At 48.0% G+C, this 19,468-nt stretch overlaps 1 protein-coding gene across 1 annotated transcript in view; it reads right to left on the bottom strand.

Moving 5' to 3' along the window:
* The window catches only part of ofcc1 (orofacial cleft 1 candidate 1), a 210,887-nt gene that overhangs the window by 113,949 nt on the left and 77,470 nt on the right, over positions 1-19,468 (bottom strand). Inside the window, exons 8-9 of the mRNA XM_072468662.1 lie at positions 13,696-13,948; positions 2,807-2,970 (exon numbers count right to left, since the gene is read on the bottom strand). Of these exons, the coding sequence (XP_072324763.1) occupies positions 2,807-2,970; positions 13,696-13,948 (417 nt within the window). The remainder of the gene's footprint in view (positions 1-2,806; positions 2,971-13,695; positions 13,949-19,468) is intronic.

Below are 19,468 nucleotides of genomic sequence, written 5' to 3'. Positions count from 1 at the left end.
GGCCTTTTTCCGCCACGTTGCAGAGGGGCTTGTAAGAGAGGGAAGCAATGAAAGTAATTGATAGCGGCAGAGATAAAAACATGAGGGAAACTAGAGGGATCTGAAAGTCGACAAATCCGCAGCACCTGACGGTCTACATCCGAGGGTTCTGAAAGCGGTCACTGCCGAGATAATGGGTGCGCTGGTTATGATTTACCCGATTTTCCTTGAGTCTAGGAGGGTGTTGGCAAATGTAAGACTGCTAAGCAAGCATGGAGAGAGAAAGCAGACATCCACAGGCCATGAACTAGCCTGACATTAGCCATTCAGAAAACGCAGGAATCTACTATTAAGAAGGACAATACATTTAGAAAATGACAGTGCAGTCAAACAGGGTCCTCATGGTATTATAGTAGGCAAATCGTGTTTGTTAAATCTATTGAGTGTTCTCTTAGAGGATGTTACTGGTCGGGTAGATAAAGGGGAACAAGTGGATGCAACACACGCGGATTTCCAAAAGGTATTTGATCAGGTGCTGAGCAGAGGTTTATCTTGTGGAGTTGGGGGGTAAAATATTAGTGTTGGGTGGAAGATTGGTTGATGGACACTCTGGCATGGGGGAGCCTAGAGACCGGGATGGTCAGCGGTGGAAGGGTGGTGGTGATGGTGGGGGGGGGGGCTGTGCCAGGACTGTGTAAGTAGCCGTGGATGGGTGGGCGGGGAGATTCCTGCCAGAGCTGTGGGAGGGCGAAAATGAGATGAGAGGAGTTACTGCACATGCACAAGATTTAAAGGTCTAAATGACATGAAAAACAGCATTCCAGGTGCACGCAACCCAGGCAGTGGACTTAGTTATGGGACAATAACATAAAATAAGGGCCGTTGGATCACCCTGAATGCACAGGAAGTAGGATAAACTGGGCATTTTCAAGTTGGCAGGTTGTAACTAGTGGAGTGCCACCAGCATATTAATAACAAGAAGTCGTTATGGAAAATAACACTGTTGCATTGAAGTGAAAGCTGGATGGGTATAGAAGGGGGAATAAAGTAGAAGTGTATGCAAGGCAGTATTACTGGAGGCGACAGGGATCTTGCCCACTGGCTTTTCAGGACGACTCGCTGCATTAAGTACCAATCAGGCACTTAACTAGGTCGGGTGAGATTTCACTGGGGTCAAGGACATCAGGGACAGAAGCCCAATCCGCTGCTGACCAATCAGAGGTTGGCAACTCTTCGCTGCTCGGTAGTGCCACTGGGGGGGGGTGGTGGCTGCTGTCGGTAATACACCCACCCAGCCATATGGTTGTCCACACTGAGTGATGGTGGGAGGGGTATGCTCTGAATCGGGGTCGTGGGAAGGAAGGAAGTGAGTCAACAGCGAGGGCACACAGGGTGACTCTCAGTGCCCCCCCCCCCCCCCCCCCCACACTTCCTGATATTGGGTTCCTTGAAGACGCACTGAGTGTTTTTGGACACGGCACCCCATCTACTCCCCCATCCCCTTCAGAAAGTCGCAAGCAATTTCAGCAGGGTTGGTTTGTTGCGTTTCCTGCAAGGCGAGCACTCTCCCCGCCCACCCCCCTACTCCCTCTGCCCATTATTGGTTGAATACCAGCAGTGGCAAGATCATAGAATAGAATCCCTACAAGTGCAGAATGAGGCCATTCGGCCCATCGAGTCTGCACCTATCGTCTACCTAGGCCCCCTCCCCCACCCTATCCCCAGTAAACCCACCTAACCTTTTGACACTAAGGAGCAATTAAGCATGGCCAATCCACCTAATCCACATCTATGGACCATGGGGGGAAAGCGGAGCACCCGAAGGAAACTCACGCAGATAAGGGGAGAATCTGCTAACTCCACACAGACAATCACCGAAGGCCGGAATCAAACCCGAGTCCCTGCCTCTGTGAAGCATCAGTGCTACCCGTGGTGCCATCCCTGATGAGGTCAGCAGGCTTGAAGGGCCGAATGGCCTCCGCCTGCTCCTCTGCTTTCTACGTCCATTATTTGCCCACGTAAAAATCTTCAATTGGTACTGGACTAAGGAGGCCGTCCCGTCACAGGCTTAATCAGGACAGTGGCAGGAAGGTGGCAGGGTCCTCTTACGCCATTCTCCCTGCCCTATTAAATGCCCTCCCCACCACAAAACATCCCCTGGGGGAGGACAATAAATTCCACCCACAGATAAGGTTAAATGAAATACAATGGAAAGCGGCACACGTGCAGCATAAACATCTGCACTGGTTTGTTGGGCCGAATGGTCTGTTTCTGTGCGGTAAATCCGATGTAATGCTATGTAGCAAGGAACAAGATCATAATACTGGTGGAAAGACAGAAAAGGCACTTTGGAGGAGTCATATTCAACAGAAGCCACAAAGTACCAGCTTGATAGGCCAGACAGCCTTTCAGCTTAGAGCAGTGCAAAGCACTTTGACAGATTTCTCCCCTTACATGTGAACCCAACCTTCTGTTGAAGTACAGACTGTAGAAATATCAGCGTATGTTGGTATATTAGCAAATTATCTGTGCCTACCACAGGATTTTAAAAAATACATTGATAGACGCCAACGCTTGTGCAGAGTTCAACCCAATGTCGCCCTGTAAATAACACCACAAGCTTCTGAGATTACGGGGAACTCTGCAGCCTATTTTTCTCACCCCTTCCAGATGCTTTCAGCTCTCACTGAACCTCCGCGGTTTTGGGGGGGGGGGGGGGGGGGGGGAGAGAGAGTACAAGTGAGTTAAGCACAATTGAAAAGCCCACAATCCCCCCACCTCCTTTTTTAAAAAAAAGTGTTTGACAAGTTACTGAAGTAGTTCTTACCTTAGGAAATAGAAACAGAGTATGGTAATGGAGCTAATGAACGTCACAGTGTACAAGATGACTGTAATCAGTATGCCAGGTCTCCCAGAATGTTGCGTTCTGTAAAACAGCCAGTAAAGCTTGGCTGCATCTGCTATTGGAGTATCTGTACTGTAAGCCAGGCGCTGAAAAGCAAGATACACCAATCAGTGTTTCACAAAACAATTTCTGTGTGCTTTTCAGTTCACAGCTAGTCGCTGGCATGTTAACAATTTTACAGGGACAGCGGGTAGTTCTACAATCCAGAAATCTCTGCTTAATTATACAGTTAGTTACACACAAAGCTGTTACAAACTTAGAGGAATTTGTGGGCAGCATCTGCACTGCTGCACCATTTTTACACAGATTATATGACGCGAGACAAAATGTTTCGCTTGCTCATGCCACGCAACCAATACCTTACACTCTCTTAATATGCAACGGGAAGGAAATTGATTCAGGCCTGTTTTGGGCAGCAAGATGGTCAGTGCGGACACTCGATTATGTGGCCAAACCCAAGGGCTCCTTCAGAACTGTCCAGACAACAAAAACCTTTAAAGTGCCAAGAATCTCACTCTATTGCAACTCCAGTTCTTGCACAGCTCGCATTACAAAGATGCTCCATGTTTGTGCCCAGGTTCCTGGCAGCAGTCACGAGCCAGGAGGTGAAGGGGTGTCTCTGGGTCTTTTAAAGGGCCTCTCTCCAGTAAAGTCGCCATAGTCCCAAGTGACCACATGTTGCTTTCCCCTTTGAGGGGGAGAGCTGACTGGTGATGATTTAACCTGAGGGTCACCACACCTCAGGCGAGGGGCAAGGTTTAGAAGGCGAGCCTCCATGAATAACGTCAGCCGGTACGGGAAATTCAACCGGCGCTGCTGGCTTTGCTCTGCATCGCAAACCAGTCATCTGGCCGAGTGAGCTAAGGCCTCTCTTAGGTTTCAGAGGGCTGCCAGGAGTATCTAATGAGCACCTGACCCAAAATGGCATCAAGCACACGTCTGCTGCCATTTGGGCATGCAACATGACAGAAAAACCCGTCATGTTTGAGAGCATTTTAAGCTTGAAAAAGGGGGGAAAGATGTGTCATTTCTCTCCCCCAACGAACTCAGCTATTTTCCATTGCGCATGTTGTCATTTGAGACAGTCTTTTGGTGCAGTGAGTAGCCTCTGAGCCAAAAGCTCCGGGTTCAAGTCCCAGTCCAGGGCTTTACGGCCAAGGAAGGTGTGTTTGTAATGTGGCCAAATAGGTTGATTAGCAACCTGCAAATCCTCCCAACGCACTCCAATGGCAGGTGGCAAGAGTGGGAGGAATGTCTGGTCAGCCATGTGATGCAAAAAAATGTTGGAGATGCTGCAGTCACTATCCATAGCTCCAAACTAAGACACACATGTAAAAATATGCATGTTGCCATGGCAATCCAGACTCCCTGAGTGAACTGTAACATCATCACCGTCACCATGATATATTGTGCATTTCACAACATTAACTTTATTCACCAGCATAAGGCCCCATGCTCCTACCCGGGGCACCATGAACCAATTCAACTGATAAACAAATAGTAGTTGGCATCACCTAAAGGGTCCTAGTATGGTTTATTTGCAAAGCCGACAATCACAGCAATTATGGGCGGCATAGTGGCCCAGTGGTTAGCACAGCTACTTCATGGCACCCAGGTCTCAGGTTTGATCCCAGCTCTGGGTCCCTGTCCGTGTGGAGTTTGCACATTCTCCCCAAGTCTGCGTGGGTCTCACCCCCACAACCCAAAAGAGGTGCAGGGTGGCAGGCCCCTTAATTGGAAAAAGAAAATTGGATGCTCTAAATTTATAAAAAGAAGTTACAGCAATTAAACTATGTGATGTCTATTGCATCCTGGACTTAATACAAAGTTCATCTTAAGTCAACGGGAATTTTCTTCACCCGAAGAATGTGGAACTTGCACAAGTAGTTCAGGCGAATAGTGAAGATGCATTTAAGGGGAGGCTAGATGAGTAAATGAGGGACAAAGACACAGAAGGACATATGCTGATGGTATGAGGTGAAGTAGAGTGTGAATATACCTGTGGGACACCAGTATAGATCTGTTGGGCCCAATGGTTTCTTGTAAATTGTATGTTAATCTGTGTAATTTCTAATGTTATCTTCCATTCTTCAGTAAGAGAAAGGCTTACATTTCTATAGCGCCTTTCACAACCACAGGACAGATCAAAGTGCTTTGCAGCCAATGAAGTACTGTTCTGAAGTGCAGTCATGTCGGAAATGTAGTCAACCTGCGCACAGTAAGCTCCCAGACACAGCAATGTGATAATGACCAGATAGAGGGATAAATAGTGGGATTACTCCCCTGTTCCTTTTCAAGTTAGGTCAGTGGGATTTTTTTTCCCCATCCAACTAAAACAGGTTAAGGTTTCATCTGAGAAACAGTACCTCCAAAAGTGTGGTACCCCTCACTACCATGTTGCAGTGTGAGTGGTGATCTTGGGCGAAATTCTCCCGAAACGGCGCGATGTCCGCTGACTGGCGCCCAAAACAGCGCCAATCAGACGGGCATCGCGCCGCCCCAAAGGCGCGGAATGCTCCGCATCTTTGGGGGCTGAGCCCCAACATTGAGGGGCTAGGCCGACGCCAGAGGAATTTCCGCCCCGCCAGCTGGCGGAAAAGGCCTTTGGTGCCCCGCCAGCTGGAGTGGAAATGACATCTCCGGACGGCGCATGCGCGGGAGCGTCAGCGGCCGCTGACAGTTTCCCACGCATGCGCAGTGGAGGGAGTCTGTTCCGCCTCTGCCATGGTGGAGACCGTGGTGGAGGCGGAAGGGAAAGAGTGCCCCCACGGCACAGGCCCGCCCGCGGATCGGTGGGCCCCGATCGCGAGCCAGGCCACCGTGGGGGCACCCCCCGGGGTCAGATCGCCCCGCGCCCCCCCCAGGACCCCGGACCCCGCCCACACCGCCTTGTCCCGCCATTCAAAAGGTGGTTTAATCCACGCCGGTGGGACAGGCAATTTATCGGCGTGACTTCGGCCCATCCGGGCTGGAGAATCGAGCGGGGGGGCCCGCCAACCGGCGCGGCCCGATTCCCGCCCCCGCCGAATATCCGGTGCCGGAGACTTCGGCAACTGGCGGGGGCGGGATTCACGGCAGCCCCCGGCGATTCTCCGACCCAGCGGGGGGTCGGAGAATGACGCCCAAACTTGTGTTGAGTGTGGCATAAACCCAGAAGCTTGGGCAGGATTCTCCGACTCTGCGCGCCGACATCGCGTTCGGTGCGGGGGGCGGAGAATGGTCGGCAAATCGGTCCTCGGTGAATCGCACGCGAACTACGGTAGCGCGGAACATCGACAGAGCGCGCCCTCCCGCGATTCTCCGAGTGAAATCGGCTGAGTTCCCGACGCCGTGGTTCGAACCACCTGTCGGCCGTCGGGAACGCCACCTGGCGGCTGCGGACTCAGCGTGCGGCCGCCCTGGTGGGGGCGGGGGGGATCGATCACCAGGAGGGGCCTCATGGACGGCGAGGCAAGCGAGGGCGTCATCAACCCACAGGTGCGCACGATCTCGGGGGCGGCCTACTTCTTGCATCAGGGTCCATGTCGCATGGAGCGGCCCCATGCGCGGACTCCTGACCGGAAGTGCAGGGCCTCGTATCCGCAGCCACAGCTGCGAGAAGCACTCCGGGGCCCTGCCAGCCCCCTGCAGGTAGGAGAATCACTCAGGACTTTCTTAAGGAAAGTCCAGAGTGAAACGCCAGCGTTTTGACGCTGGCGTGGGGGCAGAGCCCCATTTTTGGAGGATCCAGCCCCTTATCTCTTGCAGGTGTGAGTGCTGCGGCCGACTCACAATGGAAGCAGAAAGGAAGTGTAAAGAGAATAATGCTTGCAGATCTCTCTCGATTAATAATGCATGCACGTTTTAAAGAAGTGTATCCAGTTTAATTCTTAAAGGGTTGAAATTAAAAGTGAAAGTCACAGGAAGACACTTTAATCTGTTCAGCATGTGTCCTAGCATGTAATAAACTGGCAGCAATTTAATCAGGAATCATGTTAAAACCTTGTAGCAGACAAGTTTAGGTTAAAATCTTTTAGCTGATACACTCCTCCAATGGTTTAATTTGTGGATGTGCTTCCCAGTGGGCGAGTGCGAATCTGGACCTCACTTCCCTTAGAATTCTTTTGTGGCTGCAGGATCAATTCAAACTTTCAACACCGAGATTGATAAAGATTCTCGTCGGGCAGCGACATTAAGACTAATGGAGCAAAGACAGGTGAACAGATAAGTGTTGCCCAGGGTCTCATCAAATGGTGGGGCAGGATCAAGCGCCTGAAAGGCTTCCTCTTGCTCCTAGTTGCAGTGCAGACTCTGGCCAGGCGCATTCCCAAAAGTCTGATTGTGCAACCTTTGGGCGCACTGTGTTCACTTTGTCGAACAAGAATGTCTCAGGGGGGAAAGAACGGGACAGTGCACGGTTCCCACCACATTCAGGTCACAGGGTGGTCAGGCTAGAAATGGGGACAGTTCTCCACTGAAATCCGATGAAAGTAATTTCTTGCGGGAACAGGTTCCATGGGATTCTTTTTGGTGCTGGCTCTTCCTCCTGAATCATCCCACGCATTGCCAAGTCTAAAATGAACTCATGGCATTCTTACATGTTTTCCCCATTCCTCCTTTCTTTTATTTTCTGTTTAAGCCATTAACTTTTCCTACTCAGTGTGTAGAAGGGGTCATCAGCTTGCATTTCTGAACAGCCAGTGGGTGTAACTTAATGCCCTCCCACCTGGCGACTTTGTTGACAGGGGGCCACTCAGTCAGGAGGGAGGATATGTGTGGACCCCACGCGTTCACACCACCCCCCCGATTAAGTCTGTGGCGGGTAGGCCCAGGGAGATGACCTTCACACCCAGCCACCAACTGATGCCCGTTATTGGATAATTAATGGCCACACAAGGGCTTCATCCTGCCACTGCTGGTATCCACCCTGTGGTGGTCGTGGGGCATCACCATGCGGCGGGCATGGTGAGCAAACTTACGTGGGGTTGCTTGCAGGCTCCCGGATGGGGTGGTAGGGGCTTTCTTCAAAGGTGCTCAGTGCCTGATTGAGGGACCAGGCATAAACAAAGAACAAAGAACAAACAAGAACAAAGAACAGAGAAAAGTACAGTACGAAGTCTTACAACACCAGGTTAAAGTCCAACAGGTTTGTTTCGATGTCACTAGCTTTCGGAATGCTGCTCCTTCCTCAGGTGAAGGAACAGGCCCTTCGGCCCTCCAAGCCTGTGCCGACCATGCTGCCCGTCTAAACTAAAATCTTCTACATTTCCTGGGTCCGTATCCCTCTATTCCCATCCTATTCATGTATTTGTCAAGATGCCCCTTAAATGTCACTATCGTCCTTGCTTCCACCACCTCCTCCGGTAACGGGTTTCAGGCACCCACTACCCTCTGTGTAAAAAATTGCCTCGTGCATCTCCTCTAAATCTTGCCCCTTGTACCTTAAACCTGTTCCCCCTAGTAATTGACCCCTCTACCCCGGTCTCCACCATGGCGGAGGCGGAAGAGACCCCCCTCCACTGCGCATGCGCGGGGATGCCGTGAGCGGCCGCTGACGCTCCCGCGCATGCGCCGTCCGGCAATGTCAGTTTTGCGCCAGCTGGCGGGGCACCAAAGGCCTTTCCCGCCAGCTGGCGGGGCGGAAATCAGTCCGGCGCGGGCCTAGCCCCTCAAGGTAAGGACTCTGCCCCTCAAGATGCGGAGACTTCCGCACCTTTGGGGCGGCGCGATGCCGGACTGATTCACGCCGTTTTTGGCACTGGTCGGCGGACATCGCGCCGATATCGGAGAATCCCGCCCCAGATTAGAGTAGGGTTGGATTTGGCTGTGATATCCTTTCTGGCAGTGTACTCTTCCACAACTCAACTTGTAGCCTCTCAGAAATGGCCCAAACCTCCACACGGGAAGAAGTCGGCATATTATTTTTCCAAAATGTCACCTGAAAATGAATTTATGGTTGTAATTTAATCTTGAGGGTTTAGAGAACTATTAAAATTGCCGAGTTTCACTGTCACGGTGCAGTTGGGTAGCCCTCTCACCTTGGAGTCAGCAAATTGTGGCTTTGAGTCCCATTCCAGTGTAATACGGAGGGAGTGCTGCACTGTCGGTGGTGCCGTCTTTCGGACGATACGTTAAACTGAAGGTGGTGTGCTCTCTGGGGCGGACATAAAGGATCGAACGGCACTGCTTTGCAGAAGAGCAGAGGGAACTCTGCCTCGTGCCTTGAACAATATTAATCCTTTAATCAACATCATAAAGGGCAGCACGGTAGCACAAGTGGTTAGCACTGTGGCTTCACAGCGCCAGGGTCCCAGGTTCGATTCCCTGCTGGGTCACTGTCTGTGCGGAGTCTGCACGTTCTCCCCGTGTCTGCGTGGGTTTCCTCTGGGTGCTCCGGTTTCCTCCCACAGTCCAAAGATGTGCAGGTTAGGTGGATTGGCCATGATAAATTGCCCTTAGTGACCAAAAAGGTTAGGAGGGGTTATTGGGTTACGGGGATAGGGTGGAAGTGAGGGCTTCAGTGGGTCAGTGCAGACTTGATGGGCCGAATGGCCTCCTTCTGCACTGTATGTTCTTAAACAGATTATATGGTCACTGTGACATTGTGAGACCTGGCTGTGTGAAAATTGGTTGCCGCATTTCCCACATTACAACACTTGAAAAGTAACTGATTGGCCGAGAAGTGGTTAGGGACCTTCTCCAGCCAAGAAAGGCGCTACACAAATGATCTCCCCTGAACCTTTTGATTAGATTGCAGAGTAGAGTTCACTTCCTGATCAATAATATTCTCTCTTTAAAAACCAGCTGACAGAATTTGAACTGCTAAGTTTTTGTAGAGTAAGCTGTTTAATATGTTATCTGTATTGTGCTTGTTTTATTTCATTAAAACAAATGCAGTCAGATACCAAAATAATTCCTTTCAGTCTCTGAGGCATTCCATCAGCCAAACTGCCAAAGTTGGGTTTTGCTCCAGAACTCACCCATAATCACTTTGTATTAAAATGTACGGTGAATTGGGCAGCATGCAACTTAAATTTTTATTCACTCGCCTTATACTGTATTACATGATTATATCGCCGGTTATTCCATGTCATGCCTTGTGCTATAACTCTTTTTAGTCTAAAATGCCCTCGGGCATTTCTGTTTTGAATCACTACAAACTATGCAATAGGCAATTGCTCGTATCTGAATTAAAAATCTAAAACAGCTAACGTTCCACAGTGGAGGAATAAACACAGTAACTGACCATCAATTATATTAAAGTGTTCTTTCAAATCTCACTTCCCGAGCCAGTTTTCCCACTTGTAAAGTAGTAAGGAAACTCAAGCCAGGCACACACGGTGACGGACATTAAGCATCACAATGAACCCGATTCACCAGGAAGAATGCGAGACAGCGGATGTCAGATGTGCACAAGCCACATGCGCTATTCCAAAATTGTTTTCTTCAGATGAAAGTTAGGGGGCGGGATTCTCCATCGGCCGACGTCGGATTCGGGAAACGTGATTAGACGGAGAATCGGTATTGAGGCCAAAATCGTGGCGGGCGCCGGTTTCACGCCGAATCGCAATTCTCCAGTGTCTCGACAACGGCGTCAATGTGTTCCACTCCACATGTACAGTAAACACCCTTGGTATATCATAAGCGGGCCTAACCCAGTATTCTCCAGGGCCTTCGCGATTCTTCGCCTCCACCGGGGTGAATTCCCGAAGGGGAGGTTCACTTGACCTTTTAAAAATTGCGCAACAGGCACCGTGGCTGCTGAGGGAGAGAGAGGGGGTTCAGAAAATGTCCAACATCGCCACAGTTCGCTGACAGTCGTGCCGCTGGCCAGGGCTCTTCTGCCAGGGCCGGGGGGGAGTAGCGGGGAGTGGCCAGGAGGTGGGGCCAGGGTGGAGAGGCACGGAACACCATTGCCACGGCGTGCAAGGCAGCCATGCAGCTGCACTCGCCGCTAACTGTCCACTGTGAACTTAGGGCCACAGGTCATATGGGTGCCCTCCCCCCGTGCACCCACTTAGGTGCCCTCTGGCCCCAGCCAACCCATCAGCGGGATTGGCGCACCCAAGCGCAACCAGTGCCATCTTGTTGGCTGAGATGAGTGTGTGTGGGGAGTGAAGTGTGCACATGCAGCAGCAGATCTGCACTTCAGCCTCAGCAACTGAGGAAAATACATTATGCGCCCAGTGAATGGCACAAGTAATGGGCTAACATAAAACCTCAGCGAACTGTGGGGTGGACCTGCCTCTTGAAGCAACCACTGGTATATTATTGATCTTCATCTGAACCTGAGTAGAGTCAGGAGAGGAGGAAGAGAAGAGGCAGGCATGTCTCCAGGCTTCTTCAAGTTCAGATGTCGTCCAGCCAAAGATTATCTATAACAGTCTACTAGAATGGGAGTTAGTTTCCACGAAATGGATGAATCTCAAGAACTTGTTATTATCCAAGTGTGTGACAAGTCAAGAACCAGGGAACCATAGATGAATGAGGCTGAAATCAGTCACAGGCAAGGTGATAGAGATTATTGGCAATGTTATCTATGCTCACCTAGATATTGAAGATGTTAGCATTCAATCCAACTTCTGAATGAAATGAAAAATGAAAATCGCTAATTGTCACAAGTAGGCTTCAAATGAAGTTACTGTGAAAAGCCCCTAGTCGCCACATTCCGGCGCCTGTTCGGGGAGGCTGGTACGGCAATCGAACCGTGCTGCTGGCCTGCCTTGGTCTGCTTTAAAAGCCAGCAATTTAGCCCGTGTGCTAAACCAGACCCTGATTCTGATCATCAGTCAATAACTTGATTGGATTTTACAAGGTTACAAGGCTCATGAATGTCAGATATTGTCCACTTAGAAAGTTTTTGATCAGATACTTTACAATAGGTTACTCTTTAGGCGGAGTTTTATGGCCAGGTCGCAGCGGGAGCAGGGCGGGATCACAAAATGCATCGAGTTGTTCAAAATTCCATTGACTTTGACAGGACTGGAAAATCCTGCCGGCCAGAGGAGCCGGAAAATTCCATCCCTGGAGACAGAATTTCTGAAGATGGTAGGAAGTTGTTGTGGACAGGGAATTTGTTGCATTCCCATAGGGGGAAAGTGGGTCTGCTTTAAGATGGGTTCCCAATGATGTCCCAGGATCTGTGTCGGGACCATTGTTTTCACTGTATTCATTACTGACCGAGATGGAGGTGTTGGGATCGGCAAGGTTGTGAACAATGTGGTAGATTGTCAATGACACAAAGGTTTGTGTGAGTGTTACAATGGAGAATATGCCACGGCAAACAGATCTTGAACCATTGGGGGAATGGACGTGTCCTTGACACTAGGTGATGAATCCGCACCTGGGTAAAACAAAGTATCAAGTATACTTATACTCTATTTGGTACAGGACTGAAGTCTGTTGGTAAAGAAAAAGACACTGGCGTTGTAATAAATAATTCGCTTAAGGTGCCCAACCTGATTCATCCAGGGGTTTTATTACCCTGCCTTGACAGAATGATTTAACACAAAATGAAACTAACCATGTTCCAGAGATTCCCCACAGTGCAGAAAGAGACCATTCGGCCCATTGCGGCTGCACCGACCCTCCGAAAGAGCATTCTACCTCGGCCCACTCCTCCCCCTATCACCGTATCCCGACCTAACCTGTACATCTTTGGACACTAAAGTGCAATTTAGCATGGCCAATCCACATAACCAGCACATCTGTGCACTTTGTACTTGTATAAGACTTTTTTTAGGTATCACTTGGAACACTGTGTCCCATGTGGTGGGTAATAACAAGGCTTTGTGTAAAGTTCACTGGAGGACCACGAGAATGATAGCCATCTTAAAGCACCTCAGTCACAGAGATAGGTACAATAGTAACATGTAGACTCAAATGCTTAAAGGTGGCGGTGGCATTTAAAGTAATAAAGGAATTAGACTATGTTCACACCAGCAAGTTAGTTCAGTTAAAGGTATTGGGAGGACCAGTAAAACACGCGTGGCAGAATGAGGTGAGATGTGCAGGTTAGGCGGATTGGTCATGCTAAATTGCCCTCAGTGTCCAAAATCTCCCTTAGTATTGGGTTGGGTTACTGGATTATGGGGATCGGATAGAGGTGTGGGCCTGGGTAGGGTGCTCTTTCCAAGAGCCGGTGCAGACCCGATGGGCCGAATGGCCTCCTTCTGCACTGTAAATTCTATGATTCTATGATTCCATGTGAGGTGGCGTTTCTCCTCCCAGTGGACAGCAGACCCATGAGAGATGTTGCAAGCTCTACTGATTCACTGTATTGCTTCATGGGGGAGCTGGAGCAGAGATCACAACATACAAAAGGTAGACGGAATACTAAGTAATATAAATCTCGATCACCATGGCCTCGTGTGTTCGTTTCAATTGCCTACGAGTGTCTGAGAGAAAAGTTCCATCTTCGCTCTCCCAAAACAAGCCTTGTTTTTCGAAAATAATTATTTGTTGGTTTTGGGAGGTTACCTGGTTTCAGGTGAGTTGTGTGGGGCAGTGGGGTTTTGGGAGGGGCGTGAGGGTGGTGAATTCCAATGCTTAAGGCATCACAGCGGAATGGGGCAGGTTGAAAGAAACAGCTGGTCTTTTGCAGAATATTAGTTCCATGTGTTGGCTGTGAGTTCCAACGAAACACACAACTAATAGCGTTTCCAGCACAGGGTCACATTCATCGTTCGCGATCTTATCTCCCATCTACTGTAAAAATGCTAACCATCGGCAACTGTCTGTTTCATCACAGCACCATTCACTTTCAAATCTTTTCCACGATGCGGTGCAATCTATTTAAAGTCTGCGTGTACAAGTTATTTTAACTGACTTACCCCCAGGATGCCATCCACTATAAATATCGCCAGAGGGTCAAGCACCATCCAAAGTCCCATTGCCATGATAAACCTTGACAGGAAGGAAGGGAATGAGCCAAACAATACGTGACAGACCCATCTGATCATAGCCATAATAAGCACCGCTACATTCAAGGTCAGAGGTCCCAGGGCTACAATGGCCAGCTCCTCGCAAGTATGCAACAGAGAATTCTGGTAGATGAGTTCAACTGTGTGTGGATAAAAATGGAACCTTAAAGGCAAAAAAAAAAATTGAAAAACTTAACATGATTATATCTGTACTTACAATGTCATGACTACACGATGTAAGGCCCAAATTAGGCTGTCATTGGCGAAGAACGACACTCGACATGTGCCTCACTGACAGTTGCTCACAAGTTTCTGTGGGCTTTTGAGCAAAGACATCCTTTAATCCAGTGTGACACTCTCTACAATGGGCCCTCTGTCAGCAGGGGGGGGGGAGAGGAACCAGCTCTTCAACCAATCAGATTTAAAAATCCTTACTGAGCCACACAGAGCTTGAACCAAGAAATATAAAGTAATAAATTTAATTCATGCAGAGAAATAGAAATAAAGATTGGTGAAGATATTTGGGATTAAGAGAGCGAGGTAAACCAGGCAGACAGAAAAACTAAAAAAAAACTAACTTTTTATATTTATTGCTTGTAAATCTCAAACACTAATTAATTTCTGAAGGCATGAGGCTCCAAATTTATTAAATAAGGTTTTTCCGAGTCAGGGCAGTTGTTGGCAGTAATTTCTCACTTACCATTAAAAGTTCTCTTAGTGTAGAATGCATCAGCCCTAACCTTTTGGACATGTTTAATGGGACCTAATACCAAAGAATCCCAAATTCATACCAATGCATTGATTTCCATGTCAAGCCTATCAGTGAAGACTGTCATACCAGAACCTATAGAGGGCCAGGGCATCTCTGACAGAAATTCCGACAGATTTCCAGCCTTAAAACTATGCATGTGGACACTGTTCTTAAACAATCAGTGCTGACAGTCTCAATGTCATTCTCAACACAATGTTAAGAGCAGTATAGTTGAAGGACCAGAGTCACATCCATATTTCAATCCGACATTATGGCCCAGATTTTCATCAAATTAACGAGCCTCTCAAATTGTGGCGAAAATGGCAGATGTGGTCAGAAATCGTAAGTCCAACCCAAATATGATTTTTGCGGTGGTAAAAATGGCAGGTGGATGAGTTTCACACGTGCACTATTTACAGAGGCAGATGGCCATTTAAATCATCAACTGCCTCCACTCAAGTGGCATTTTGGTAGCCTTGCAGTGTGAAACCCAAGGTGTGCAGATTAGACCTGGTAAAAACAGGTCTGAACTTTGTGGTGTCATTTGGATAGCCAGGGTACTACTTTGTGGAGGTCAGGTACCCCTTTGGATCTGGTCTTGCGCACCTTTGGAGGAGGTAAGAGGCTCTTTGGAATTCCTAAAAGTAGGCATAAATGTGCGTAAGGAGGGCATTAACTCATTAACTGTCAACAAACCTGTCAAAATCAATTGCCAAAACTGTCAAAAGCACCTGTCGAAGGTGCCTGTCATTGCACCTGGCATCCTCCTCAGTTATTTCAAGGTCGTCCGCCCTGACATCTAATTCCTCCCGTACTAGCCCCCTGTCCTCCACCACCACCTCCCTCCCATCCAACCCCCTCCCCACAACACCCCGCAGACCAAATGTCAAACATCTGGGCAGCCAGGGCAGCATGTGGTGCAATGGTTAGCACTGGGACTACGGCGCTGAGGACCCGGGTTTGAATCCCGGCCCTGGGTCACTGTCCGTGTGGAGTTTGTACATTCTCCCCGTGTCTGAATGGGTTTCACCCCCACAACCCAAAGATGTGCAGGTTAGGTGGATTGGCCGTGCTAAATTGCCCCTTAATTGGAAAAAATAATTGGATACTCTAAATTTATAAAAAAACATCTAGGCAGCCATTTTTTAAGTTTGTTTCGCAGAGTCAAGAATTCTCCCGACTTTGTCAAAACTGTTAAGAGGAACTGTCAAAAATACCTGTCAAAGAAAACTATGAAGCTGTCAAAGCATTTAAGAGACTTTCGCCTTAATCCTTTGAAACAAATGTCTGGAGAGTTAGAGAAAAAAACATTGCTTGCTATTTCACTATGTCTGAGGGTTCCATTACTAGATTACTGCTACATGACTGATTTCACAACCATCCGTTATTACAGTAGGGTGCCTGCACAGTTTGATTGACAGCTACAAATGGTTACATACTCTTTGAAGTGAGGCCATGAATTCCAATGCTTGTTATTATAAGGAATTGTGCATGCAAATTAAATGTATGTTGTTATAAGGCTTTATTTAGTTGAAGGACTGTAAATGGAGTAAATGTACTTTGATGGATGAGACTTTCTTTTCAATATAATGAAGCCTGCCATAGGCACTCAGAACTTTAGGTTATAGAACTTTATATTATCTCATCTCAGTCTGGGTCATGGGGTCTACCCATGGTGGATACTGGAAGAGTTGGCATGGTAGCTGCACGGAAAAGGAAGTCCAGTGTGGAGCATGGGTTGCCATAAGTTGGCACAGGGATTGGAAAGGGCAATGGAGCTGGGTACAGGGGCATCGATTCGCATGAAGCGTTTGACGTTATGGGGTTGTGGAGGAGCATAGGTTGGCATGGAGGATATGAGGGCCATGATGGGTGGGTACAAGGCATGAGCTGACATGGAACTGGCATGCATGGGGCATGGAGAGTGCCCGGGAAGTGAGGCGGGTGAGGAGTAAAGGCTGAAGGGATGTTTCATGTTTTAATCTTTATTTTAGAACTTTGGACGCAATTCCACCCAATCTGCTTGAGCACCTGGCACCCTCCTCAATTCTTCCAGGGTCATCCACCCTGAAATCTAATCCAGCCCAGCAACCGCACCAACACCCCCTCCCTCCTTCCCCCAACACCACCCAGACCAATAGTCAACGTCTGGATAGCCATTTTTAAGGCTGTTTCGCAGAGCCATGAATTCATCCGACTCTGTGCACTCGACCCACAGATGAAAATCCAGGCCTGTGTCACGGGATGCTGTTCCAAATGAAGGATGCTAACAATGGGTGGATGGAGTTATTTCAGTCCAGTGGCATTGCATAGAGGGCAGCCACTAACCATCATTAAAAGCGGTCTGTCTGACTGCAGATGGTCTACCTCAGCCAGAGAATAGGTTCATGGACCCAGAGAAAAGGGAGGCACAAGGGAAAAATTGGGACAAAAAATATTGTGGGTAAAAATGTAAGTAACAATCATCAAAATAATGTTGCATTGGTGACCTTTGGGCTTGTCTGTTGCATTCTTCATATCAGCTCTATATATAAAGTATTGTAAAATCATTAAGGGACTATTTCCCTGAACAGAGAGGTCAGCAAATGGTGGTCAGATTTAAGGTAAGTGGAGGAATTTGAGGAATTTGGGAGAATTTATTTCATCCTTGGATGTTGGGTGGTCTGAAACTCACTGCCTAAAAAGGTCTTACAAGTGGAAATCCTCACTACATTGTCATGAGAATGTCGCTTTAAGAAATGTTTGGCTGCTCATATTACTGCAGTGATGTCAGAGAATGGGTGGAGCTGGGCTGTCTGTCAGCTTTTTACTTTCATTTTAGGCTGTTTGCTGCAGGGTATGTTTTAGTTTCGTTTTCTGAGCTGGATAGGCTCAGTCACAGCCAGAAGATGTATCGGAGTCTCCCTCTGTAACCTAAAAACTGTAAATCGATTCTGGTGATTTAAAACTAATAACAGTAGTAACTTTAACCTGATGTGCTTCTGGTAAAAGGTGTTTTAAGTCTTATGGATGTTAAAAGGGAAGCTTAAAGGATTACTTAGTGTTGTATTCTTTGGGGGTTGTATTTGAATTAATGATTGTTAAGATGTTCACTGTATGTTTTAAAAAGGTTAACTTGAGTTCATAGAATAAACATTGTTTTGCTTTAAAAAATACTTTTCCATTTCTGCTGTATCACACCTGTAGAGTGGGCCGTGTGCTCCCCATACCACAATCTATTAAAAGTTGTGGGTCAGGTGAACTCCATGATACACTTTGAGGTTCTCTAAACCCTGGCCCACAACAGCATTTAAAGAGGGCTGCAGACGACACTGACCAAGAGTTGGCAGGTTGTCGTTTTGCAACCAGAACAGACATGAGGGACCGAATGGCCTCCTCCCTAGCTGTATCTTCTTCTACGATTATGAAAATAAGTTCTGCATTTATTTTCCAGAAGCAACATTGACCAATGGAGAGTAAGTAGCTGAAGTGATGATGTTGAGAAGGGGAAGAATGCTTCGGTACTAGCTTTAACTGATGGTGCCACCTTCATCTTTTTTAAAAAAATAATTTTTATTAAAGGTTTTCATAAAATATCAATAACAAAATGAGAAAGAAAAAAGAACCCAACAGGGTTAAGTACAAAACACAATCTAAAAAAGCAACCCCCCAAACCCCTCCCCCCGTACCTAAATAATAAATTAACATTAACACCCCAACTTAAGACAACAGGTGCATACACCCCCTCAGACCCTTCCAGTGTAAATAACATAAACAAAAATAAAGTAACCCCCCCCCCCCACCCCCCGAGCTGCTGCTGCCACTGACCAATGTCTAGCGTTCTGCCAGAAAGTCTAAGAACGGTTGCCACCGCCTAAAGAACCCTTGTACTGACCCTCTCAAGGCGAATTTCACCCTCTCCAATTTAATGAACCCTGCCATATCGCTGATCCAGGATTCCACGCTTGGGGGCTTCGTATCTTTCCATTGAAGGAGAATCCTTCGCCGGGCAACCAGGAATGCAAAGGCCAGAATTCCGGCCTCTTTCGCCTCCTGCACTCCCGGCTCCTCTGCCACCCCAAATATTGCGAGCCCCAGCCCGGTTTGCCACCTTCATCAACAATGTATTTTATTCACTTTTCATCTTTTTATCATCTGATGTAACGTTATTAGCGAGGATTTGAAAGTATGCATTTTTATGATGCCATTTACTCAACGCCAAATTGAATATGTAAACCGCCAGGGCTACGTGTTATTCTGTGTGATACTATCATATAAATGCATTGTGAATTTGTCTTAAGTTCATCCCTTGGAGAACAAGACGAGCAGGAGTGGGCCCTACACACCCTTGAGCCTGCTCCGCCCTTCAATAAAATCATGGCTGATCATTGGGCGGCACTGTGGAACAGTGGTCAGCACTGCTGCCTCACAGCACCAGGGTTGAATTCATGCATTGGGTGACTGTGTGGAGTTGTACTTTCTCCCGTGTCTGCATGGGTTTCTTCCGGGTACTCCGGTTTCCTCCCACAGTCACAGGATGTGCAGGTCAGGTGGATTGTCCATGTTAAATTGCCCCTTAGTATCCAAGGATGTGTTGGTTAGGTGGAGGTACGGGGACAAGGGTGGGGAGTGGGCTTAGATAGGGTTCACTTTCAGAGGGTCGGTGCAGAATCAGTGGCCCAAATGATCTCTTTCAGCACTGTAGGAATTCCATACTTCTCCCTCAAAACTCACCTTCCTTCCATATCCCTTGATTCCTGTATAGACAGAGCATAGAATTTACAGTGCAGAAGGAGGCCATTCGGCCCATCGAGTCTGCACCGGCTCTTGGAAAAAGCACCCTACCCAAGGTCAACACCTCCACCCTATCCCCACAACCCAGCAACCCAACCCAACACTAAGGGCAATGTTGGACACTAAGGGCAATTTATCACTGCCGATCCACCTAACCTG

The sequence above is a fragment of the Scyliorhinus torazame genome, chromosome 11 (genome assembly GCF_047496885.1).
Source record: "Scyliorhinus torazame isolate Kashiwa2021f chromosome 11, sScyTor2.1, whole genome shotgun sequence".
In the NCBI taxonomy this organism is placed as follows: Eukaryota; Metazoa; Chordata; class Chondrichthyes; order Carcharhiniformes; family Scyliorhinidae; genus Scyliorhinus; species Scyliorhinus torazame.
The sequence above is the reverse complement of the archived record's forward strand: the minus strand, read 5'-3'. Positions and strand labels throughout refer to the sequence as shown.